This window comes from Mesoplodon bidens, assembly GCF_964165515.1.
Source record: "Mesoplodon bidens genome assembly, chromosome: X".
Lineage (NCBI taxonomy): Eukaryota > Metazoa > Chordata > Mammalia > Artiodactyla > Ziphiidae > Mesoplodon > Mesoplodon bidens.
Window position 1 is genome coordinate 128,816,276 of NC_138163.1, and position 26,969 is coordinate 128,843,244.

General features: G+C 41.4%; 1 protein-coding gene across 2 annotated transcripts in view; it reads right to left on the reverse strand.

Annotated features, from left to right (window-relative positions):
* Positions 1-26,969, reverse strand: part of GLRA2 (glycine receptor alpha 2) — a gene marked incomplete at both ends in the record, with an annotated part of 185,931 nt that overhangs the window by 15,034 nt on the left and 143,928 nt on the right. For both annotated transcript variants that reach the window (XM_081221421.1, XM_081221420.1), the window contains one exon: positions 21,016-21,165. In XM_081221421.1, the coding sequence (XP_081077547.1) occupies positions 21,016-21,165 (150 nt within the window). The remainder of the gene's footprint in view (positions 1-21,015; positions 21,166-26,969) is intronic.

The following is a 26,969-nucleotide window of genomic DNA, read 5'->3' on the forward strand; positions in this document are numbered from 1 at the left end:
GTGCATTGTGGTGAGGCGTAGCGGTGCAAGGTGAACTTGTTTACCTAACCCGCTGTACCCTGAAGTCACTTGTTTGTCGTGACCCAAGGTAGGAAACATATTTTCCATTCCCAACCAGGACACACACACACTCCCCCACACGTGAATATATCTAATGGAAACAAAAGGTTCACAGAGTGGTATTTACTTTTTCAAAGGAGGATTCACTCTGATATTTTCTAATTTTTTTTCTAATTTTTAATTTGCAAAGAAGCTGGTGGTGAGCCTCTGAACCAACTTGATGACCCACAAGTCGCTCACAGCCCACAGTTTGAAAAGTACCATGTTTAATGGCCTTGGTTGGTTTCTTTGCTGTCAGTATCCATTCATCACATCTTTACTGAGCATCTGCTGTATGATGGGCATGTGCTTGTCATGGTGAAATCTAAAAGAGAGGCTTCCAGATCCACAGGAGAGTCCCGACCAAGAGCCACAGGTTCTGTTTAAACGCGTGGCTGCTGTCATCTGTCATGCTTGAGAAGGCTGTGGGATTTCACAGGGAGTCTGGGAGATGGCCACTGTGACCGGGCGCCTCTAGAGCTTCCCAGGAGAAGCAACTTTCTGTTACAGGAAATAAGCTCCAGTGACCATGGATTCTGAATTCACTTTTCTGGTTATCCATGAACTGATCATTTGCCTCCAGAATAAACATGCAGATCCTGCTGGCACAGATTGCCAGCCCCGTTATAATCAGGCTGTAACAGACTGTTTGAGTTTCATTTTCCATCATTTCTCGTGACATAACCTATGCTTTAGAAACTCTGTTCCCTCAGTGGCCCAAACTTTTCCACATCTCTAGGCCTTTCCATGTCCTATTCTTCGCGTCTAGTGATTCTCTGACTTGTCTGCCTGCTGAATGACAAGTCAACCTTCCGTCCTTAGCTCACCTCTGTGTAGCAGTAGCCATGCCTTTTTCCTATTCTCTCCTAAATGCTTGCCTTTATTAGGTTGGAGTTGAGTACTATAGTTGTGAGTCTCTTGTGCACTAAACAGTGGGTGATGGAATTAGTCAAAATAATACATAGGATCGTTTTCAAGAGTCAGAGGACATTGTACATGAGCATGAGGAGATACGTTTACATCAAGAGCTCAATTATACTATTCCAGGTAGCTGTCCATTCCTTTCCCCACAGATTTGTTGTGTGTTGGGCTAGAAGTCAGATGCCAGTGGGCTGGATCCTTAGGAAGACACAGCTCTGTATGTTTAACTGCCCCGTATAAGAAATGGCATGACTTCTGATGACTTAGTGCTGGCTGGTTTCCCACCTTCAGACCACAGAGCTATGAGCCCTGAGTAGAAACCCGCAATTCATTCAACATTTCTCAAGTACCTAGTATGTACCAGACAATGTGACAGGCTCTTCAGATTGAAAGGTGAATAATAGCCTTTGCTGTTTAGATTTCTGATGACATTTTCCTGCAGTTTTTTTTTTAAAAAACAGACGAAGGGAAGAGAAAGGAAATATTTGATGAATGTTGGCTGTGTGCAAGGCACCGTGGTTCACGTGCATAATCTTGTTTCCTCCTAATAGTAACCCTGTGACAAAGGGTTTATTAGACCTTTTTTTTTTTTTTTTTTTTTTTTGCGGTATGCGGACCTCTCACTGCTGTGGCCTCTCCCGTTGTGGAGCCCAGGCTCCGGACGCGCAGGCTCAGCGGCCATGGCTCACAGGCCCAGCCGCTCCGCGGCATGTGGGATCTTCCCGGACCAGGGCACGAACCCGTGTCCCCTGCATCGGCAGGCGGACTCTCAACCACTGCGCCACCAGGGAAGCCCTATTAGACCCTTTTTACAGATGAAGAAACTAAGACCCAGAGTATAAGACCACAGCTCCACATCACTCAGCAGATATAGTACCAGCCAGGATTTGAATTCAGCCAGCTGGACGCCTGGCCAAAGCTCATTTCACTATGCCATGATTGTCTCCTATCTCTTTATTTTTATGATTTTAAGAGAAGAGGTGTATATTTTTAAAGAGGACAGGAATTCTTATGGCAGAATTATTCTAGAAAAGTGTGCTATAATGAAACATGTTGAGGGGATATTTGGCTGGTATTAAAAAATCTGGCTTTATGACAGGGATTTTTATAAGTTTTTTTTTTCATCTATCTGTCCTCAAAGACTGGAAGTGTGAAAGAGCGTTTGTTGATACTATGATGAATTAAGGCATCTGTGGTCTGGCAGCCAGGAACTGGCTGTCTGTACGACATTTAGCAAACCTCAGAAACTCCCTATGGAGATATCACAGCCAAACTACCTTAATTCGAAGCATTTTGTTCTTTCCAGAAATCGTATGACTATTTAGAACAACTGTTTTACTATCATACAGGCGTGCACAGTTCAATCCTGTTAACCACAGTGAAACTCCTCACCCTGGCATGGATTCTATTGGATGGCATTTCACATCGTCCCCTCCCCGCTCGTGTGAACGCAGAGCTTAGAGAGGGCACCTTCTCAGTTATGGGAAAAGGTGTTGCGTAGCAACACTAGTTGCTAGTGCTACTCTTCTTAGGAAAAACAAAACCAACTGACAACAGTAAGCAACACAGGATTAAATTATTCTGTATACCTGAAATCCTTCATAATTAAAAATAAATAAAATTACTGAAAAAGAGAGCAGTCATAGTGATGAACTTAGCGTTCCTCATCACATGAAAAGTAATTTTATTTAGCGCTTTGGGGCATTTTCCTATGCCTTAATAGCGTGCCTTATTTTAGACTGTGCATGTTGCAATATGTGTACATTAAAAAAATGGACTGTTGGGCTTCCCTGGTGGCGCAGTGGTTGAGAGTCCGCCTGCCGATGCAGGGGACGCGGGTTCGTGCCCCGGTCCGGGAAGATCCCACATGCCGCGGAGTGGCTGGGCCCGTGAGCCATGGCCGCTGAGCCTGCGCGTCCGGAACCTGTGCTCCGCAACGGGAGAGGCCACAGCAGTGAGAGGCCTGCGCACCACCAAACAAAACAAAACAAACAAACAAAAATGGACTGTTTTGCAAGACGTTCTAGAGCAGCATTTCTCAAGCTTCAAGGTGCTTGTGAATCCCCTGGCGGGTCCTGTTATAATGCAGATTCTGATGCAGTAGGTCTGGGCTGGGGCCTGAGAGTCTGCATCTCTAACCCGCTCCAGGTGATGCCTGTGCTGCTGGTCAACAGGTGACATTTTAAGAAGCGAGGATCTAGCAAAGTAGTTCTCAAACTTGGCTACACCTTGGAATCAGCTGGTAAATCTTAAAAAAAAATCAGGATGTTTTGATTCCCACCCCACACACAAAGATTGCCTTAATTGGTCTGGGGTGTGGTCTGGGCGTGCAGAAATCTTCAAAAACTCCCAGGTGACTTTACTGTGTAGCCAGGATTGAGAACCTTGCTCTAGTGCATTATCTTGTCTCTAGAAAATATGAGGACTCATTTCTGATGTGACTTTTGTTGCTCTTGAATAAATCCAGCAGCAGACAGAGTGAAATGAAATGGGAACATTCAATAACTTAACCTTCTCATGTTTATACTCGTGTCAACTTCTTGAAAAGCAGTTAAATTATATGCCCAACAAAATTCATACTCTTGTTACCAGAACAAAGAACCATATTTTGGATCCCCTTTTTTTACTATCTGGTATAAATAGAAGCTTATATAACTTACTAAAGAGGAAATTCCTAATTAAAAGGTTTTTCTGGCTCTGTCTTCTTTTGGGTTATACCAGTTCTAATTAATTACTCCTCACCTGAGTAGTATCTTTGTAAGCAGATTGTAATTATGAAGCTAAACTTTTTTTTCCTCTCAGAAGCCTCAGCCCTCTGTGTGTCTCTGGCCCTGAGATCAGGGTTTCTTAACCTTGGTACTGTTGACATTTGGACCAGATGGTTCTTTGCTGTGAGTGCTGTGTCCTGTGCTTTGTAGGATGCGTAGCAGTATCCCGGCCTCTACCCACTTAATGTCAGTGGCACATACAGTCTCTCCCCCTCACCCCCACCAAGTTGTGAGAACCAAGAATGCCTCCCGACATTGCCAGTGTCCCCTGGGGCAGGGGAGAATTAGCCTCTGCTTGAGAACCACTGCTTTAGATTAAAGGACATTTCCATGTCACTGACTCTCGCTTTCACCTTGAACGTCTCAGTGTGGGAAGCTCTCCAGGTTCATCTATTGCAAATGAGAGGTATACTCTCAGCAGGATAGGACGAGACCATTTTCTGGTGAGCATTGAACGTCAAGTTCAAGAGTGGAATTTTCATTGCCTATGAAATAGAGTCTCTAATTCTATTTTATTTATTCACAATAACACGATGATATTAGAATACCTTACATTTAACATTCCAAGACGAAATGAAGTTTACAAGTGCCACTTCCTCCTTGAGAACAGCCCCTCCTCACCAGCTGGGAGTATCTTCCCTTCCTAGGAATTGCCACGGCTCCGACTATATTATGGTTCTTAACATTCTCTGTTCCATAGTAGAAAATTTTTGCATTTAATTTGTTTTCTTATTGATCTCTGAAGCTGCATGGAGCCAGTTTCAAGCAGTTTTCATAGCCTCACTCCCCCTTACTAAAACATAACTCTGTACAAAGCAAGCATTATTAAAAAATATTTGTTAATCAAATGAATTCTAGGGTTGTCCAGCAGCTTAGAGCGAAAACTAAGAAAACAGCCCATTTCTTTATAACCACTTCAGCGCAAAGCCAGGATCATTTATTTTGTAAATGGTTGCACTTGCTTTTGATGACCATTCATCAGTCAGGTGGGAAATAACTCCAGCTTCACTTAAGCATTTTGTCCTCAAGTGAGTTTATTACAAACAAGAATACTACTGAGAGAAGACAAATTAATATTGTGATTAGTAAACCCACATCTCTTTAATTTAATGTCAGAGAGGCACCAGACTTCTTTCATTTAGTTTGATCTTTTTAGGAGAATCCAGTTCTGTTGAAATAACTACAGCTTGCATCATCGTGAAGAATTCGACAGCAATTAAGAGCTATCCAGTCAAAGGACAAGGTTTAAGATATCTGCCATCATAGTCTTTCTCAGACAGTGACAGAGCTGAAGGCACAGGCTTAGATTTCCCGGACATAAAGAGATAGAATTGTATCATGAAACCTGTCAAGTTGGAAAAACCAGTAGCACAAACATATTTTAGCATTTCCAACTCTAGGTTGCAATAGATGGAATGCAGTTGTTTATCTGTAATTTGAAGAAACCACTATTTTGCCACTTGCTGCTCTTTCTAGATCCTTAGTCCTCTGTTTTCACACTTTGGGCACAAAAGGTACACCAGGATCTGTTTGGTATTTGGTGAGGAGGCAGAGGACGGGATTAAATGGGACCGTGATTGTCATCAGTCCTCTGCCCAGGAGGCGTTGCTTTTGTTCTCTCCAAAGCAACCCTGAGACAAGGTATTTGTGTGCAAGTAGTTTATTTGGAACGTTGGCGGGAAGCGGGACAGGACAAGGGGGAAAGTCCGTAGAGGGGGTGTGAATGATCAGCCATCACCAGTGTTGGCAAGTGGAGCTCAAACCTCTCACAGCCTCAGACTTGGACCTACCAAGGGCTGAGGAAGCTGAGTATTTGGCCCCCAACACCCCAGCTCTCATTGGTTGAGAGCTGCTCTGGCACTTCTGGCCTCAAGGATGCATGGAGAGCGCTAGAGTGGTCTGTGGACGCTCTCAGACAGTCGCAGGAAACCACTGCCATGTGTGGTCATCAGAATAATGGCCACCAACGATGTCCATGTCCTTATCCCTGGAACCTGTGAATATGTTACTTTCCAGGGCAAAGAGAGTTTGCATGTGTGATTAGTTAAGGCCCTAGAGATGAAGAGAGGGCCCTGGATTATCCAGGTGAGCCCAATTTAATCATAAGGCTCTTACAAGTGGAGAATCTTTCCCAGCTGTGGTCAGAGGGATACATGCCTATGGAAGGAGGGTCAGAGAGATGCAGCATTGCTGGCTCTCAAGATGGAGAGAGGGGGCTGTAACTCAGGGAATGTGGGTGGCCTGTAGAAGTTGGAAAAGGCAAGAAATCAGATTCTCCCCTAGAACTTTGTTACATAACAACATGAAGGTGGCCACTGTGTACTGGCCCCCTAGGTTGTTTATTTCTCCATTGTAGGCTGAGACCTGTTAGCTCAAAAGCCTGCTGGCACCAAATGCAAATTTTACACATTGAATAATTTTTTAAGTGGCCCAAACAAGCAGATTGTTAGTCCCCTAGAGCCTGCCTGCTTCGCACACCTCATATAACTATGCCCGGCGCCTGCTGGCCAGTGATAAGGTGGAGCCTGTGGTTAGAAGACCCCAAGCCGCTCCTGCCCTTCGGAGCTCTCCAGTGGGACCCTGCCTGCATGCTGCTCAATGCCGCCACCAAGACAGATAAGGCCCGCTCTCGGATCTCCTCGTCCCCAGGAGTCCCCCTGCCCTCGTCCCTTCTCGTCGGTAGCTCCTCGTTGTCAGCCCTTGGCCCGGGGCCTGCCGTGAGGGACTCCCCCCATCCCCCCATGCAGTCCTGCCCAAGCCCATCCCTACAGCTTGTGCTGTGGTACTGCCGCTCGCGAGCACAGTTTCCCCAGATCAGCCCCCGAATCCTAACAGCCCCACAAGCCTCCAGAAGCTATGCAACTTTGCCGATACCTGATTTTCACCCAGGGGCGCCCGTATTGCACTTCTGACTTCCAGACTTAAGATAATAAATTTGTCTTGTTTTAAACTACTAAGTTTGTGGTGATATTATAGCAACGATAAGAAGCATGTGTGTGGGGCTTCCCTGGTGGCGCGGTGGTTAAGAATCCACCTGCCAGTGCAAGGGACATGGGTTCAAGCCCTGGTCTGGGAAGATCCCACATGCCACGGAGCAACTAAGCCCATGTGCCACAACTACTGAGCCTGTGCTCTAGAGCCCGCAAGCCACAACTACTGAAGTCCACGTGCCACAACTACTGAAGCCTGCGCGCCTAGAGCCCATGCTCTGCAGCCAGATAAGCCACCGCAATGAGAAGCCCGCGCACCGCAACAAAGAGTAGCCCCCGCTTGCCGCAACTGGAGAAAGCCCGCGCGCAGCAACAAAGACCCAACGCAACCAAAAATAAATAATTAAATTAAATAAATAAAAAAAAGAGAGAGAGAAGCATGTGTTACTGCAAATAATTCAAACCACAAAGGCATTTTCGTATTTACACTTGTGTAAGGCAAGCTTTGTTAAGGTCACAGTATGTATGTCAGATTTGGAAAGGTAGTTGCAGCAAAACTACAAAAAGATAAACGTGTATTCATAATAGTCTTTGCCTCTGGGGAGGGGCTTTTAGGTAAGTGTACAATTAAAAGTGTTTAACTAGAAACGCTGCAGCAGCATTTTCCTGACACTGCCTCATTCCAGCCTGGCCATTTCTGTACAGAGCGACATTCCTACAGTTCCATTCTGATTATAGCATCTTAGAGACCTTTTGGTGGCTCCCACTTCGTGAGCAGCTGTAGTCTTTCTTCCTCATCCCTCCATGTCCCCAACACTTGGCCAGACCCAGCTCTTTTTTTTTTTTTTTGCTTTGCTTTAAGTTCATTATCTGTTTTCATCCTTATGAAAGTATTTTTTTAATTGAAGTATGGTTGATTTACAATGGTGTGTTAATTTCTGTTGTATAGCAGAGTGACTCGATTATACACATATATTTTCTTTTCCATTATGGTTTATCACAGGATATTGAATATAGTTCCCTGTGCTATATAATAGGACCTGGTTGTTTATCCATCCTATATGTAATAGTTTGTATCTGCTAATCCCAAATTCCCACTCCATCCCTCCCCCCCGCCGCCCCCTTGGCAACCACCAGTCTGTTCTCTACATCTGTGAGTCTGTTTCTGTTCCGTAAGTAAGTTCGTTTGTGTCATATTTTAGATTCCACATATAAGTGATATCATATGGTATTTGAGACCCAACTCTTGATGATGACCTGAAAGCACCCTGTTGTTTCTTGCCTCTGAGCCTTTGCATAACTGTTCCCTCAGCTGGAACATCATCCTCCTCACCCCTTTTTCGTCTGTCAAGTTCTTACTCCTGTGTCATGACCCAGGTGAACAGTCAATTCCTTGGTGCTACTAAGTGGAGGAGATGCTCTCTCCTTGGTCATCACCAAATCTTGCACTTAAACCTCTCATGTGGTACACAACACTCTGTGTTGAAATCATTTGTCTGGAAGTCTGTCTATCCTAGCAAACAAAACATAAATAGCACCAAAAGGAGACTAGTTGATGCAAGTTTTCTTATTTTAATGTTGAATTCCCTTAAAAAAATTGTATAGCAGAAGTCTCTTAAAAGAGTCTGTGTGCAAAACTAGAACTTTAACTAAGTTTGATAATTAGAGGATCACTGATGTTAAGGACCTGGGGTAACTGTTTTATTGCCAAAAAGGGGTGGGGGTAACTACTGTATTGGTCACATTTTCATTTACATAGAAAATGTTCTCTTTTCATTCTCCTTCTTCTCCTCTTGACATTATATCCATTTCTCTACCCCCATCCTTGGACCATCACATGAGTCATACTTTTGTCTATTTATCCATTCTGTCTGGAAAAAACCTTACTCTTCACAGGTATGTGACCTCCAGTGAACATAGGGGTGCACATATCTTTTTGAAGTAGTGTTTTCATTTTCTTTGGACAAACACCCAGAAGTGGAATAGTTGGGTCATATGGTAGTTCTAGTCTTAATTTTTTGAGGAGTCTCCATACTGTTTCCCATAGTGGCTGCACTAGTTTACATTCCCAGTAACAGTGTACAAGGGTTCCTTTTTCTTTGCATCCTCTCCAACATTTGCTATTTCTTTTCTTTTCAGTAATAGCCATTCTAACAGGTGTGAGGAAATATCTCATTGTGATTTTGATTTGCATTTCCCTAATAATTAGTGATGTTGAACATCTTTTCATGTGCCTGTTTGCCATCTGTATATCTTCTTTGAGAAAATGTCTATTGAGAGTCTCTGCCCATTTTTTAATTAGGTTTTTTTTTTTTGCGGTACATGGGCCTCTCACTGTTGTGGCCTCTCCCGTTGCGGAGCACAGGCTCTGGACGCGCAGGCTCAGCGGCCATGGCGCACGGGCCCAGCCGCTCCGCGGCATGTGGGATCTTCCCGGATTGGGGCACGAACCCGCGTCCCCTGCATCGGCAGGCAGACTCTCAACCACTGCGCCACCAGGGAAGCCCTAATTAGGTTGTTTTTAAATGTATTTTAGATATTAACCCCTTATCAGACATATTATTTGCAAATATCCTATCTCCAATTGCACAGGTCGCCTTTTCGTTTTGATGATAGTTGTCTTTGCTGTGTAGAAGCTTTTAAATTTGATGTAGTCTCATTTGTTTTTGCTTTTGTTTTCCTTGCCTTTGGATTCGGATCCACCAAAAAAAAATTCAGTAAGACTGATGTCAAGGAGCCAAATGCCTATGATTTCTTCCAGGAATTTTATGGATTCAGGTGTTACATTGAAGTCTTCAGTCCATTTTGAGTTAATTTTTGTGTATAGTATAAGATAGTGGTCCAGTTTCATTCTTTTGTGTGTGCCTGTCCAGTTTCCCTAACACCATTTATTGAAGAGAGTGTCCTTCCTCCACTGGATGTTCTTTGCTCCTTTGTTAGTTAATTGTCCATATATGTGTGGGTTTATTTTGGGGTGCCCTTTGTGTTCCATTGATCTCTTTTTGTGCCAGTACCATACTGTTTTTATTACTATAGCTTTGTTGTTTAGTTTCAAATCATAGCATGTGATGCCTCCAGCTTTGTTCTTCTTTCTCAAGATTGTTTTGGCTATTTGGGATATTTTGTGGTTCCATACAAGTTTTAGAATTATTTGTTCTAGTTCTGTGAAATATGCCATCAGAATTTTGATTGGGATTGCAATCTGTAGATCGCTTTGGATAGGATGGACATTTTAACTATTCTCCCAATCCATGAGCATGGAATATCTTTCCATTTGTGTCTTCGATTTCTTTCATTAGTGTCTTAAAGTTTTCAGTGCCCAGGTCTTTTCCCTCTTTGGTTAAATTTATTTCTAGGTATTTTATTCTTTTTAATGCAACTGTAAATGAGATAGTTTTCTTAATTTATTTCTGATAGTTTGTTATTAGTGTATAGAAATGCCACAGATTTTTGTATATTGATTTTTGTATTCTGTGACTTTACTGAATTCATTTACTAGTTCTAACAGGTTTTTGGTAGAATCTTTAGGGTTTTCTAAAAAGTGACAGTTTTACTTCTTCTTTCCAATTTAGATGCCTTTTATTTCTTTTTCTTGCCTAATTGCTGTGGCTAGGACTATCTTGAATAAAAGTGAGAAGAGTGGGTGATTTTGCTTTCTTAATTTTTTAGAAATTATTTAATTTCTTGTTACCTTTCAGTCCCTCATTATCTCTGGTATTGATTACAACAAGAACCTTCTCCTCTTCCTCTTGCCTCCTGTCCTGCTCTGTCTGAAGCATTTTCCATAGTGCCCAACTGGACTTTTTTTTCATAATGCAAATTTCACCATGGCATCCCCTCCCTACTTAAAAACTTAGTGTCTCCCCGTTGCCCTGAGGAGGGCACACCTCTTAGCATGGTGTGGAGCCTTTCCTTGCCTAGCACCTGTTCACCTCTCCAGCTTCCTGTCTTGTTACTCAACCCTGAGGGAGTCCACATGTTGGCTTGGTACTGTCTTAGTTGGCTTTTTCTAGAAGGCCCTGAGACAAAGATATGAGTACAAATAGTTTATATGGGAGGTCATCTTGGGAGGCGATCTCAGGAGGCACCAGTAGAGGAGTGGGAAAGTGAGGTGGGGAAAGAAACAATGTCAAAGGTGCATTGGTACAAAGGTTACAGTGTGGGCAACTGGGGCTCAGTGCCACTTGGAATCCCTGGGAGCCAGTGTAGAACATGCCTCAGAGGGACAAGGAAGTTGGGATATTTAACCCCCGCCCCCAGCAGTTACTGATAGAGGGCTGTTCCTGGAGTAAGCCCTCAGTGTTGCCAGCTTGCCCTGCAAAACCTGAGCATGCTTCTGGGGCCTAAGACATCCTCCTTCTCCTCACACCAAGGCAGAGCAGAACTTGTAGTAGGAAGCCACCACTGTATTTAGAAGCAGAGAGAGTGCCGTGGGGATATGGGTGGGGCGTCCACAGTGTTTACTGTAGAGTCTGTATCACAATATGTCATATGTACATAGACTGAGAAGCCGACACATTTTCTGTCTCTCCCTGGCCTGTGAGCATCCCAAGGGCAGACTTTGTGGATGGCTTGTAGAAAGTGTGCAATACATCTACACTGAATCTATGAGTGAATGAATCAATAAAATAGTCTGAAGGTAAGGGAAAGTGAAAATTTTGAAGAGAAGAAAATCAGAGTCAGAAAAATATGACCTAGTAAGAAGGAAGGTAGTAAAGGAAATGGAGATAATGGGAAATAGCCTGAGATGAAAGAAGGAATTGGAGGGAGACACTACAAAGCCAGGCATTTAATTTGCAAGGCTGCTTCTGCAAGTCACTTTGCATCTTGCAAAAGGGAATTCCATACTGGATGCCCTAAAAGAACAGTCTGTCACAATACCTAACAAAATGGAAGAAGCTGGTAAGAAGGAACAACTGAAAAATATTTCAGGCCTCTATACCCCTGACAAGTATCAGCTCTGTACCTTGGTGGTATAGGGGAATTACAAAGTACAGTGACATTTCTTTTTTCTTGCTGGCTTTCACAGTTACGTCCAAACTCCTAATCCACACAGGTCTGTGAAAGCCTCATCTAAACCCCTCAACCTTTAAGACAAAAACCAAACATGCCTCCTGCCTCCCAGGAGAAGCATTTACAACCTCTTCAACATCCTGCTTGCTAAGGAAGCAGTTGTTACCTTAATTAATGATGTATGAAATCCTCTTTAAGCACTTTGTGCAAACATGTGGCAGAATATGGAAAAAATGCTAAATGACAAAAGAGAACATACACTGTTGCACTGTATTCTTCTTGAAAGGAAAAAAAAAGCTTCCTTCCAAGGACAAGGAAAAAGGAGACCTGTAGGGATCTTCAATCTAAAAATATCTTTATAAAGTATTTTCTGTTTGTTAATCTTTCAGTGGCTAGTTTCCCAATGTGGAATCTCTGGGGTTAATGTCCTTGACATGACTCTGGACACCTTAGTAGCAAAGGTATGAGGTGATCACGGCATTTTATTACTGAAAGCCGTTTTACAGAGTTCTCTGGAGCCTCACTACTCAAAGGGTGGGTCTACTGGACTGGCAGCATCAGCATCACCTGGCCCGCAAATGTTGGAAAAGTCCCAGGCTCTGACCTACTGAGTCAGCATCTCTTGGGCTGGAGCCCAGAATTCTGTGTGTTGCCTAGGCTTCAGGTGATGCTCATGTGCACCGAAGTTGGAGAAGTACTGATCTAGAGCAGGACGGTCAAGATGGAGTCCATACACCAGCACCACCTGTGAATTGTTCATTTCAGCCTGCAACTGGACAAGTGCACTTGTTATTGGTTATTCTCAATTCCTGTGCTCGTCTACGGAGTGAGGATTCCTAGGCATTCTCCCAGTCTGAGTAACAAACCCACTTTAAGAGTTCCGCACTGGGTTTTCTCTAGAATGAATGAAACTGTTTGTTGCTTGTTTAATGCTGTCCTACTGCCTTCCCTTTCTCTTTAACACCAAACGTGGATGTGTGCGCCTATTGAACCACACATGTTCAGGTGTTAATCCTAAAAATAAGTTTACATTATGACTCTTCACACCAATGAGCATTCCCTAAATAGGTGTGATAAAGAGCTTAATTTTTTTTCCTACCCACATACAAGCATCTTCATCTCTCAGAATCAGGATGTTAATTCAGAGTCTGAACCTAGTATTTTCCAGATGTGACCCTGCCTTACTTCATGCAGGAAGCTATGCATACCATCATAGATCTTTTTTGGGGGTGGGAGGCATCCACATGAATTGTGTCTTAATGAATGAAGCCAATCAGATGGAGTTTTCCTTCCTACTCAGTTGAGTGTGCATTTGAATAAAGAAATCAATTTTTTGAAGGTAGGCTGCTGAATAGAATTTGCCTTTTTCTAATGTAAGGGAAAGACAACTGGCCATCACCCAATGGGCCCCACATGTATGTGAATCAAGCAGGAATTGACTCTGACTGATGTTAATAGAACCGGAAGTGCTCTCCTGCCTTGGTGGGCGGGTGTATGCAAGGGTGACACGATTTACATACAAGAAACAGAAAATAATCTAGAATGTTTCATACTGAGAAGTGTAACCTACCAATGTTCTAAACCAAGGTTTTCTCCACCATGGAATTGTCAACATTTAGGGCTGGATAATCCTTTGTCATGGGCACTGTCCTGTGCACTGCAGGATATTTAGCAGCATCCCTGGCCTCTACCCACTAGGTGCCAGTAGCATCCCTCCCTTGGCTGTAACAACCAAACATATCTCCAGACATTGTCAAATGTGCCTTGGGGGCGGGGGAGGGCAGAATAGCCCAGGTTGAGAACCACCACTGCTCTAATCCTTTGGAGAGGAAGAAAAAGGTGAGAGACCTTAATAATCAAGATTATCAAAGGTTGACCTTACTCTAAATATAGTTCAGTGGGTCCCCTGTTTGCTTAGATTTGTTTGGTCTGTTAGGCTTAGTGGTAGTGATATCTGCATTTCAGCAGCCTTCTTTCAAAGTCTGTTTACATTCTAATTGGGTTGGCAGGGTCTTAATGGGCTCTGTAACTTTGAGAAAAGTGCCCTTGTACTGACTGGCTGTGGCTAAACTACATCTTAGCAGTGGGAGGTAAAATGGAAGAATTCAGCTTACCCTTAATCTTTCTAGTTCTTTTGTTTGGACACTGTAGAGTAAGAGCACGAATTCATTATTTCAACCCTATGATTATAAAAATAGCTGTACCTGTCTGACATCTTGCTGTGCAGTCTCATTTCCCTTTGTGGAAGAAAGACGAGAGGAGTAAAAATGGGGGAGGGAGCAGGTCGGCAGCCTATTGCTGTATTCTAAGATAGTTGATTTTAATCTGTAGACTGTGTTCCCCCATACACTGAGCAAAACCTTTATGACTGAGTCTACCACATACCTTTGTGGTGCAGAAAGTGGATACTAAAACAAGCAATCACTAAACGTAGAACTTAGCACATACCAGGGCCTATTTTAGGAGCTTTACCCATGGGAAGTCATTTTATTCTCACCACAGTCCTATGAGGTGAATACATATTAACTCTATTTACAGCTGAGAAAACTGAGGCACAGGGAGTTGTTTTTTTTTTTAAGTAACCTGCCAGGGTCACAGACCTGGTAAATTACAGAGCCTCCATTTGAATGTTGCCAGTTGTAGTAATCTCACAGAATACCAAGCTCAGGGTCACTCTGAGACCATGACAGAGTGAGACAAAACAAGGCCATCTCATAATGTTATCTCAGCACAGATGAAAACAAGGTCACTGTGACACCCAGAAAACACTAAACATCTTTCTTTCAGTTAAAATGAGTGACTGCTGCTTCTTTACCAAATACAGTTTTATTTTCACTCTAGTCTGCCCTCCTATAAGTAAGATTTATTGAGATACCTAATCACTGAATTTTCCCTGCTTTCTGACAGCATCCAGTCTCTGCTTCCGTAGGCTTTCCTCCCAAATCGCCCAGTTTAGAGCCCTCTCTATGTTCCCCCTCACTGCAAAGAGTAGTAAACCCAACGTAACTACCAGCTTGTTCCTGGTGGCCTTTGCTTGAAGGGCACTGACACCTATTTGTCAGTGTTAAAAAGCCAGAAGTAGTAGCTAATTTTCCAGATGAGTAAATCACTATCAAGAAGATTAATACATTCTAAAAAATGGGCCAAATCCAACGAGGTGAACATTTATAGCAATAAATATAAAGTCCTTTCTTTAAGTTTGAAAAAAATCAAGCACATAATCAAGAACAGATAACTTGACAGCTATTTGTATTAATAGGAAAAAAAAAAGACTTGGGAAATGAACAAGCATTAGCAACGTCAAAATGAGCCAATCGTGGAATATGACTACTGAAAAGCACTACTATAATTTAATTAAAATTATTAAAAAGTGCAGATAAAGAGAGGGGATATTACTGCTTTTCTGTATTACATACTGATCATGCCTGGACTATCGCATTCTGTGACTCATACTTCAAGATGTCACTAGCGAACTAGAGAAAGGGTGACCAGTGTGCTGAGGGGCTGTAAGCTGTATCATAGGAAGGACAAGGTCAGTTTAGCTCAGAAACTTTGAGAAGACCCGCCGGCTCACCACCCTTACGTGTTTGAAGGGATGTCTCCAGGAGGAGAGGGAGGATACTTGGGTCCTTAAGGAGAAGGAGTGTTGGTCTGACTGGGGACTTTCCAGGACCCCATGGGTGTGAGAAAGCCACTCCCAGGTGACCATTTGCTCTGGGTCCTTGTCTTCTGGCCTTCACCAGTGGGGCTTATGCCCCACTGGAACGGGAAGATCTAAGGGCCTTGGAACATTGAGGAGGAAATAGTGCAGGGCTCTGGACCTCCCGAGTGGAGGGACAGGGCTTCTAAGTTGTTCCCCTCCTGGGGCATTGCACTGGGATTTGAGGCTAAAGCCTGCATAACGATAAAATAGCTACTGTTCTTGTAGGTTTATTCCCCTCCGGTAGGTCCAATGGAGGAGAATTGGAGGGGTCCAGTTCCCCTCCAATGGGAAGATGATTGGTTAAGAGCAGGATTCAAGTATTTCTAAGTAGAGTGTCCTAAATAATACCCCCCCAATACATTTCAATTTTATATTCTTCTGTAAAACGTACAACAAATGGGTGACACCTTATGAAAGGAACAAATTACATACTATGCGTGCTTGAAAGAGTGGTATCATTTCCACCCGGTAGGATCAGGAAATTATTATTTTTAAATTGAAGTATAGCTGATTTACAATTTAGTGTTAGTTTCAGATGTAGAGCAAAGTGAGTCAGTTATATGTATATATATTTCAGATTACTAGGAAGTTATCTTTTGGGAAATTGGCAATCTATCTAAGAATTAAAGGACAGGTAAATGAAGGGAGGGAAAGGGAAAATTGCAAAAAAAATGAGTACTTTCCCAAGTTACTGTCACATGAGACATTTTGATCAGGGCCTCACATTCTCACCCTGTTGTCTAATTAGGTTGAGGCTCCATCTTTTCTTCTGGGGAGGTTGAAGTCTAAACAGTGTGTTCACCACATTCCCTTTAAAAGGCGGCTCATCCTCAGGTGGCCTAGAAGCCATAGCCATGTTCTCAAGCAGCTACAATTTCTGTTTAGTCACTGAAAATAAAGAAGTCAGAGCTCTATGGGTAACTGGAAACCTGAAATCAGGCACAATGCCAAAGTCAGGAGTGGTGTGGCCAGATATAAAAAGACAGGGCGGGCTTCCCTGGTGGCGCAGTGGTTGAGAGTCCGCCTGCCGATGCAGGGGACACGGGTTCGTGCCCCGGCCTGGGAAGATCCCACATGCCGTGGAGCGGCTGGGCCCGTGAGCCATGGCCGCTGAGCCTGCGCGTTCGGAGCCTGTGCTCCGCAACGGGAGAGGCCACAACAGTGAGAGGCCCGCGTACTGAAAAAAAAAAAAAAAAAAAAAAAGACAGGGTGAGAGAAGCGCAGGTGAGGCTTTAAAGTTCTTATGGGTAAGTTGTTAAACCATGGTGAAAAGTTACTGGAGCTGAGGGCATAACATAAAAATAGGATTTTACTACTTAGACCTGGGGCACATCAACTTCTAACAGGCTGGGGGTGGCCCAACCATAGGGATTTGCAAGTTCTGTCAGTGAAGATCTCAGCTTGATTGTTGCTGAGAAACTCTGCTTTGATAAAATTGGCTGCTTTTTGAGATGTAGAAGAGGTAAAGCAGATATACCTAGTTGCAAATTGCCTGGTCCCCTCCTTGAAAGTAACCCTGTTTCATAACTTGATGGTTCAGTAAACACCAGGCACTCTTTCCATGTAAGGAAATGTAATTTCAGGGCTCTCTCAGTAAACATCTTCCTTGAACAAATCATCATGCCAATGTCACTTTGGGAAGTAATCTGCTCTGGGATTTTCTTATACCGTCTAAAGAATCAGGCTGGATTGTGTTGGGGAGGTCAGTTTCCCAATGGGAAATTAAAGAGATGACTTTTTTATTGGGAATATTGAACATTTTAACATGGTGGCCTTGTTTTTGTTTTTAAACTCAGGCCACAACCTATTAGGGTCTGTGAAAATCTAATGGTTCCAGACCAGCTGGGCTGGAACTAGGGCAAGGTAAGGTCTCAGGTGCAAAATGTAAGGGGGTGCCAAAACCCCAGTTCTTCAGGTCAATCCATGGGGAAAAACTACCAAATTTAAATAAAAACAAGATCTGACCCTCTACTTGTGTGACTAATCTCACTTGCCTCACCCTAATCTCATCCCTGACGGACCAGCCTTAAAAAAACAGAATAGAAAATATTAGGGTGCATTAAAGATGTTTGTTTCAAGTGTGTGAGTGGGAGAGAGATACTGGATCAGAATGTAAGATGTAAAATGACATGAACTCTGCAGAGCAGCAGCTGAGGTCCGGGACGCTGGAGCAGGGCTGCCTGCGTGTGTGGCTTTGGGCGTTTTACCTAACGTCTCAGGGCTTTCCTCTCCTCATCTGTACAGTGGAGATAAGAACACTGCCTTCATTATTGGCATGATGACCACTTAATTGATCCCAACAAGGACAGTTTTCATAGTGGAAAGTGGCTCGGACAATCCAGCTCTATAATGTTGATGCTTTTTTATTTTACAGTAATTATCAAACAGTAAGACAATTACAGATTTAAATCATCAAGAAATGACAAAGCCATTCAATCATGAGCATTTAGATGCCCACAGCAATACTGCTCAGCCTCTATTTTGTTGGTCTCATGTTCACTGAACTTAGGATTTTCCCATGTTTTCCACTGACCCCACCAAAGGGTGGCCTAGTGGCTTTCTGGGTTTTGTATGCCATGTCATGGGCCAAGGCTGGTGCCCCAAATGGCCAGCAGGACAGCAGTATCTCATCACTGACAGACCAAAAGAAAGAAAGATTTATCCCTAGCCTCTTGTGTCTGAGTGCACTTCATTTTATCAGCAAGCTCCCTTCCAGCTATCCTGGAAAGAGTGTTAGTCATGACATTGCTTCTGGAAAGGGTCAAGAACAGAGGCCAGGGATGGTGATGGTTATTTTTTAGATTTCAGCACATGTTAAAGTGAGAACTTGTGTACTGCACCTGTGTACCCCCAACCCAGAAGATCACACCATGACAGAAAGCAGATGTATAGAGTGGAGGTCCGCCAAACCCATGTGAGTTTATTTTAATGCAACTATTAATAAGTGTTTTGGTTTAAAATGAATAATCCAAGACAAATGCTAAATTACACAGGGCATCAGGAAAATAGGCAGAAACAGGACTTTCTGCAGTAAACTGGGCTGTATGATCACAGTACGCACAGTTGTGGGGACCAAATCAATTCTCGTATGGAAAGTATGGTTTATAGTAACCCCTCAATCACTGTGAGCTCTTGTTACCATTGTTTCTAAACATAATTCACACTCAAAAAAAATTGGAAAGTGCTACCTTGGAAAGATGCCATTTCCTAAGGGACAAATAATTGGAAATGCCTCCCCCCTTTTTTTTTTTTTTTTCAAAAGTCAATTGTCAATGATAGTAAGAGCCTTGACTGCAAAGGGGCACCTGCTGATTGTTTTAATTAAAGTTTTAAATTTAATTGTAAACTTTAAATTCATAACCACAGACCTCAGATGGGCTCTCCCACTACCTCTGCCTCAGTATTCTGACCCCATCTCTCTCCTTGGAGCAATGGCTTTTTTATTCTCCCAAACTACCATTTAATACTATATCTTTCCTCCTTAAACCTTCTACGTTTCTCCTTTCCATCCCATTTCCAGCTGGTAACCTGCCTCATAATCCTTGGAAATGATAGGAGCTCCTACATTGTACCATCATCAAACTACCAGTGGATCAGCACCCATTGTCATTCTCCCATTTTGTCGGTACAGTGGTGTAGCACATGGGCTCTGGAGACACAGCATCACACCTCAGATCTTGCTGTGCTACTTCGTGGCCCATGAGCATGGGCAACTTATTTAGCTGTGCTTTGGTATCCTCATCAATGAACTGACACTAATTTAAGTCATTATTAAAATGGCTGAAATATCTGTCCCCATATAAGGCCAACCCTGACCCTTGGCTCTGGATTTCATCCTTTCTCAACTTCTAAAGGTTTTTTTTTTTTTTCCTAGAAATTATGGTGTCCTTTCACTGCAGTGTTGATTTCTCCCTTTTTGCTACAGTATTCCTGTTGTCAAACATGTTCTTTTATTTTCCATTTTGAAAAAAGGTTCCTCCCATGATCCCACATTATCTTCCATGCTATCTTCTAGGCTCCCAGCGGGTTTAATTTATCATTTTTTAGGGGGAACAGATTTGGAAAACTCTCTCTCATCTCTTGTATGTAAAGTTTTAACTTCAGTTCGGTAGTGATATTGTTACAGGCACTGGAGTTCTCCGTATCATATTTCTCTCCCAGAATCTGAAACTGAAAGCAAGTGCAAGGCTTCTGGAGTCCTGTATGAAATTAAATTATAAACCAGGGCACTGCTTCCCAAATGTGTCTGCACACTGGCATTGCCTGGGGACCTTCAGAAGATACACCTGTGCCCCATTCCGAGACTGGGATTCATGGGTATGGGGTATGGCCAAGGTTTGGGATTTTTGAAAGATCTCCAGGCTATTCTAATGTGCAGGCAAGATTGAGAACCACTGAACTGGAGATTTCGAGCCATGTATTTCCAACCTCAAACTTCTAGATAATGTAAGTTTTGGGTTTCTGCATTAAAGTTAAAGTTGAGACAATGAGATCAGTCTAATTGGATTTATCAGGTTGAAATCAACGTGAGTAGGGACCTTATTTACATAAAGCCGAGCAATTCATAAAAAAGTCAATCAAAGCAGTTTTGTGAGCAAAGACACGCACACAAATTGTCAATGTTCAAAACAACAGGATTTTAAAGTAATTTTGTCAAATGGGATATATATCTCCAACTACAGCTGCTAGGTAAAACACAGGGCTCCCAGTTACATTTGAATTTCAGATAAACAACAAATAATTTATTAATATAAGTCTGTTCCATGCAACATCTTGGATGTACTTACACTAAATATTTATTATTTATCTGAAATTCAGGCTTAACTGTGTGCCCTATATATTCTTTAAATTGAAGTATAGTAAATTTACAATGTTGTGTTAGTTTCAGGTGTATAGCCAAGCGATTCAGTTATATATATGTATATGTATGTGTGTGTGTGTATTCTTTTTCAGATTCTTTTCCCTTATAGGTTATTACAAGATATTGAGCATAGTTCCCTGTGCTATACAGTAGGTCCTTGTATATAGTAGTGTGTATGTGTTAATCGCAAACTCCTGATTTATCCCTCTTCCCCCTTTCCCCTTTGGTAACCATAACTTTGTTTTCTATGTCTGTGAGTCTATTTCTGTTTTGTAAATAAGTTCATTTGAATCATTTTTTTTAGATTCCACATATAAGTGACATCATATGATATTGGTTTTTCTCCGTCTGACTTATTTCACTTAGTATGATAATCTCTAGGTCCATCCATGTTGTTCCAAATGGCATTATTCCATTCTTTTTTATGGCTGAGTAATATTCCATTTTGTGTGTGTGTGTGTGTGTGTGTGTGTGTGTGTGTATACACCACATTTGTTTTATCCATTCATCTCTCGATGAATTTTACTTGCTAAATGTGACAACTCTGTTCCAATTTTAAAGGACTAACCTGAGCAGTAATTCAGTATAGTAGGATGAATCAGGACAAAAATTAACTTCAGCTTCTTGCTCACTATGTATTGTTATATTTTCTAAATTACATTGCCTGGATAACCACCTCGAGCTCTACCTGACTTTGTCTGCACTTAGGGTCAACGGTACCTTATTCTGCCTCTTCTGCCTTCTCCGGAGCCGCAGAAACTCCTTGTGCTGCCTGGAGACAAAGTTCACTGCTGCATATTCCAGTAAGGCTGCAAACACAAACAGAAGGCACACTGCCATCCAGATGTCAATCGCTTTTACGTAGGAGACCTGAGAGAGAGGGAGAGACAGAGACACCGTGAAAACTTGAGGGGAAACCAGGTTCCTTATGGTGTGAGCAGCAGAATAACCTCATTTCCCTTCATCAAGGATTCTTTTCTAGGCTTTCCTTAAGAAAGTGCTTAAGCATTTTCCATCCCACTTTGCAGATTCTGGGTAGAGCAGTGAAAGTTACATGCCCCCCTGCCCCAGGCCCTTGTTCCATTTCTCTCAGTATAGCCCACCTGCTCAAGTAGCCTCATCCCTGAGACCACCTCCAAAGGTGACTACAAGAATTGCCTTCATGAAAAAGAAAACAAAAAAACTTTGAGGTAAAACAGTGGGTGCTACTCTTGAAACTGCTCATTTCCTTGTATTTTTTCTTACCATTTAAAAACTCATTAAGATAATTCCAAAACTTGGATGAGAAATAAACTATATATGGCTTTGGGTCCTTCAAAAACCAATTTGTAATTTCCATTCAGCTTTTGATCCTAACTGATGCAGAAACAAGTTTCTTTTTTTTAATTGAAGTATACAATATTATACAAGTTACAGGTGTATAATATAGTGATTCACAATTTTTAAAGGTTGTACTCCATTTGTAGTTATTTTAAAATGTTGGCTGTATTCCCCTTGTTGTACAATATATCCTTGTAGCTTATTTTATACATAATAGTTTTTACGTCTTAATCCCCTACCCCTAAATTGCCCCTCCCTTCTTCCCTTGCCCCACTGGTAACCACTAGTTTGTTCTCTATATCTGTGAGTCTTCTTTTTTGTTATAGTCACTAGTTTGTTATATTTTTTAGATTCCACACATAAGTGATATCGTACAGTATTTGTCTTTCTCTGTCTGACTTAGTTGCAAATGGCAAAATTTAGTTCTTTTTTATGCTGAGTAGCATTCCATTGTGTGTGTGTGTGTGTGTGTGTGTGTATACACACTACATCTTCTTTATCCATACATCTATTGATGGACACTTAGGTTGCTTCCATATCTTGGCAATTCTAAATAATGCTGCTATGAACACTGGGGTGCATGTATATTTTCGAATTAGTGTTTTTGTTTTTTTCAGATATATACTCAGGAGTGGAATTGCTGGGTCATATGGTAGTTCTACTTTCAGTTTTTTTAGAAACCTCCATACTGTTTTCCCTAGTGGCTGCACCCCTTTTCTCCACATCCTCACCAATATTTGTTATTTGTGTTCTTTTTGATGGTAGCCATACCGACAGGTGTGAGGTGATATCTTACTGTGGTTTTGATTTGCATTTCCCTGATGATTAGCAATGTTGAACATCTTTTCATGTGCCTGTTGGCCATCTGCATGTCCTCTTTGGAGAAATGTCTATTCGGGTCTTCTGCCCACTTTTTTAATCGAGTTGTTTGGTTTTTTTTATGTTGAGTTGTATAAGCTGTTTATATATTTTGGATATTAACCCCTTATTGATCATATCATTTGCAAATATTTTCTCCCATTCCGTAGGTTGTCTTTTCATTTTGCTCATGATTTCCTTTGCTTGCAAAAACTTTTAAGTTTGATCAGGTCCTACTTGTTTATTTTTGCTTTTATTTCCTTTGCTTTAGGAGACAGATCCAAAAAAAATATTGATGTGATTTATGTCAAACAGTGTTCTGCCTATGTTTTCCTCTAGGATTTTTATGGTTTCTGATCTTATATTTAGGTCTTTAATCCATTTTGAGTTTATTTTTGTATATGGTGTAAGAGAGTGTTCTAATTTCATTCTTTTACATATAACTGTCCAGTTTTCCCAGCACCACTTATCAAAGAGACTGTCTTTTCTCCATTATATATTCTTGCTTCCTTTCTTGAATATTAATGGACCATAAATGTGTGGGTTTATTTCTGGGCTGTCTATCCTGTTCCATTGATCTGTGTGTCTGTTTTTGTGCCAGTAGCATACTGTTTTGTTTACTATAGCTTTTTAGTATAGTCTGAAGTCAGGGAGAATGATTCCTTCAGCTCTGTTCTTTCTCCAGATTGTTTTGGCCTTCGGAGTCTTTTGTATTTCCATACAAATTTTACAATTATTAGCGTTCTTTGAAAAATGCCATTGGTATTTTGATAGGGATTTCATTGTATCTGTAGATTGCCTTGGGTAGTATCATTTTAACAATATTAATTTTTCCAATCCAAGAACGTGGTATATCTGTCCATCTGTTTGTGTCATCTTCAATTTCTTTTATCAGTGTTTTACGTTTTCTGAGTACAGGTCTTTTACCTCCTTAGGTAGGTTTATTCCTAGGTATTTCATTCTTTTTGATGTGATGATAAATGGGATTGTTTCCTTAATTACTCTTTCTGATATTTTGTTGTTAGTGTATAGAAATGCAACAGATTTCTGTATATTAATTTTTTTATGCAGCAATTTTACCAAATTCATTTATGAGCTCTAGTAGTATCAGGTGGCGTCTTTAGGATTTTCTATGTATAGTATCATGTCGTCTGCAAACAGTGACAGTTTTACTTCTTCTTTTCCAATTTGGATTCCTTTTATTTCTTATTTTATGATTGCAGTGGCTAGGACTTCCAATACCATGTTGAATAAAAGTGGCAAGAGTGGGCATCCTTGTCTTGCTCCTGATCTTAGAGGAAATGCTTTCAGCTTTTCACTGTTGAGTATGATGTTAGCTGTGGGTTTGTGATATATGGCTTTCATTATGTTGAGGTTAAATAGTTTTAAACTATCACAATTCAAGATATTCAACCAAAGTAAAATATCAGGGCTGTAGCCTTGGGAAGGTATCTGGTTAAAAAGGAAACTTTTATGACCCTTCAGTGATTGGTTGAGTGCTTTGTACATCTTATTTGATAAAGCAGATTCTGAAAGCAAATACTTTTTACTTGCAATGCAAAGTTCCCTTCATCTCACTCAACTTCCAATTGTTTTTTAAAATATGAGGGGGAAAATAATTAGATGAAGTTGTAACATGTTGGACCACAGACTACAAACGATTCTTATTCAACTGCCTGTGCAAATGTGTACTATCTAGTTCTAATTTTTAAATAGGGTTTCCTGCTTTTTGATAGCTGTCACTGAGTGTTTGCCATCCAGAATTTATGCATTTTACATATATTAATTTTCTAACCATTATGACAACTGTATTACCCCCATTTTCTGGTGAGGAAACTGGGGTACAGAGAGGTTAAATTATTACCCAAAGTGAGAAAGCTAAAAGGTAGCAGAGCTAAGATTGGAATTGGAACCCAGTCTGACTAGTGAATCTCCTTTCTGGACACACACAAACATACTACTAGGATTATACCTTTTGTATCTTGCATTTCCCTTTGACCTTTATAGTGAGCATTTCCCATGTAATTTAACTTTCTTCTAAATCATAATTTCCAGTGCTTGTATAATTGTCTATACCATCATTCATCATTCTGTATGATAGGATATTCAGGTGATTTTTAGTTTCATTTTATGCTACTGTAAATTTGGGAGCTATGAATATTCTCCCCCCCCCCAATATTTTACTGTATCTCTGATTATTTGTTAGGTCAATTTTTAGACTGGGATTATGGGAGTAAATGCTAAGAAAATATGCTCCTGACTTAGAAAGTTAGTAGGAGCATAGAGGATGTAAAAGCAGAGATTCTAGAATGAGATGCCTGAAGTAAGAAACACTGCTCTGTTCTTGACTCCAACTTTGCCAGATTGTTTAACCTGTCTCTGCTTCCCCTCCTCATCTGTATAAAGGAAAATAATAGTAGCTATTTCATAGAGTTATGTGGATAAAATCACTTAATGTATTCAAAGTGCTTAGAATAGTGTTTGGCACAGAGTAAGTGCTATATAAATGTTTGCAATTATTTGACTACATAAGGGTGTGATTTTGTTAATAGAAAAATCTTGGAAGAGACAGAAAAATCAACAAGGAAAATAAAAATCGCCCACAGTCCTAATATATTCCAATGATTATTTTTAAGGTTACCACCTGCCTTACACTATTTGTCTCCATCAATCTGAACTACTTGTCAGTCCCACATATGTTGTGACAAAGTGGTATAGCACCTGGGATGCTTATTCTCAGTCTTTCTGATTAACAGATGACTCAGAATCCTTCATGACTTGGCTTGCATACCAGCTCCTCTGGGAAGCATCCCTAACCTTCCTACTTTTGTCTCATCTGGGTTGGGGGCCACTTTTCCTTGCTCCCTTATAACTCTCTATTGAGCCTGTCTGTTCTTTTTCAGTCCAGCAGCTTCCCTGACCCCACCACTAGACTCACTAGACTGAAACTTTTTTTTTTTTTTTTTTTTTAAGAAAGGTCCTGTGTAGTATTACTCTTTGTATCACCAGCCCAGGACCTGGCAAATAGTGAGTAAACATTAGATACGTGGGATGGATGGATAGATGGATGATTGAATGACAGAAGGAAGGAATGAAGGAAATACCTGGCTATCTTTCCATTTTTGTACTTTAACTTCAACAATTCTTTACTATATAACATTACCCACAATTGCACATATTGGATATTTCTGAGAGTGGACTATTAGTGCGTTTAAATTCTCTCAGCTCACCAAGCATTCCTGGAATGTTTCTTTCCTTAATAAGCAATAATTTTCTTGTATTTGCTGTTCTGGAGCAGTCCTATTCTCCTGTAATAATAGAACATTACCAATCACAGCATTCCGGTTATATATTATTCAGATGGCCTTTGAATGTTTTAAGACCTAATAATGAGAAGAATTTGTCAATGCCTGATAGATGTCCATACCAAAAGCTAAGTCCAGTAGAACTCACCCTCATTCCTCCCCTTGCTAGTGTTTACAGCACTCAGTCATTTGTAAACCTTTCCCCCCTCTCCTTCTAGCCATCAGCAGGCCAGGCACGTATTTGGCTTCTTTTATAGCTGCTCATAAACAAATCCTTTCAGTCTCTTAATCATTTTGGTTGGTCTGCGAGTTTCCTCCAACTCATGATCATCTTTCCAGCATTGAAGTGCTGGTATGAACTGCATTATTCACACGGATTTAGGTGATGTCGTGAGACATCTATTACCTATGATGGGATGTCCTTCAGTGCTGGTGTCTCAGGATTGAAATGCCTTTTTGTTACTTCTATCCAGCTCTGATGTCACATTCTCTCCCTTTGGCTTCTAATCCTTAGACATTTTTACCTCACATTTTTTCCTGTCACATTATTTTTGTGATTCCTGGGCTTACATGAGCCGTTCCTGAACTACATTACTACAATCTTGCAAAATAGTTTTCAAATTAATGAAGCTCTCAAAATGCTAGTATGATTCATTTAGTGTTATCTTTCCAGGTATATTTAATTCAGAAACATAAACACTGAGGGCCTACTATGTGGAAAGCACTGTAGTAGGTGCTGGTGGGAGGTGGGGCAGAAGATACAAGAATAACTAAGATGCACATTGATTCTTCCCAGGACTCCCCAGATGATACCCCAGGGGAACCTGTTCATGCTGTGCTCCAGAAAGCATCATTCACATAGCTCAGGGGGCAGCAAATTAGGACCTATGAATCGAATCTGCCCCACCACGTTTTATAAAGAGTTTTATTGGAACACAGCCATACTCATTCATGTATATACTGTCCACGGCAGCTTTTACAGTAAAATGGCACAGTTGAGTAGTTGTGACAGAGACCATACGGTCTGGAAATCCTAAAATACTATGTGACCCTTTACAGAAAATGTTTGCCAGCCCCTGACATAGACTGCAGTGTTGTCTGGTTTGTCCTGGGGATGTAAATCTTGGTGGCCCTGTTTGGTGCTTGAGAAAACCATGGTCTAATGAGGGAGACAGTCAAGTGAACATAAAA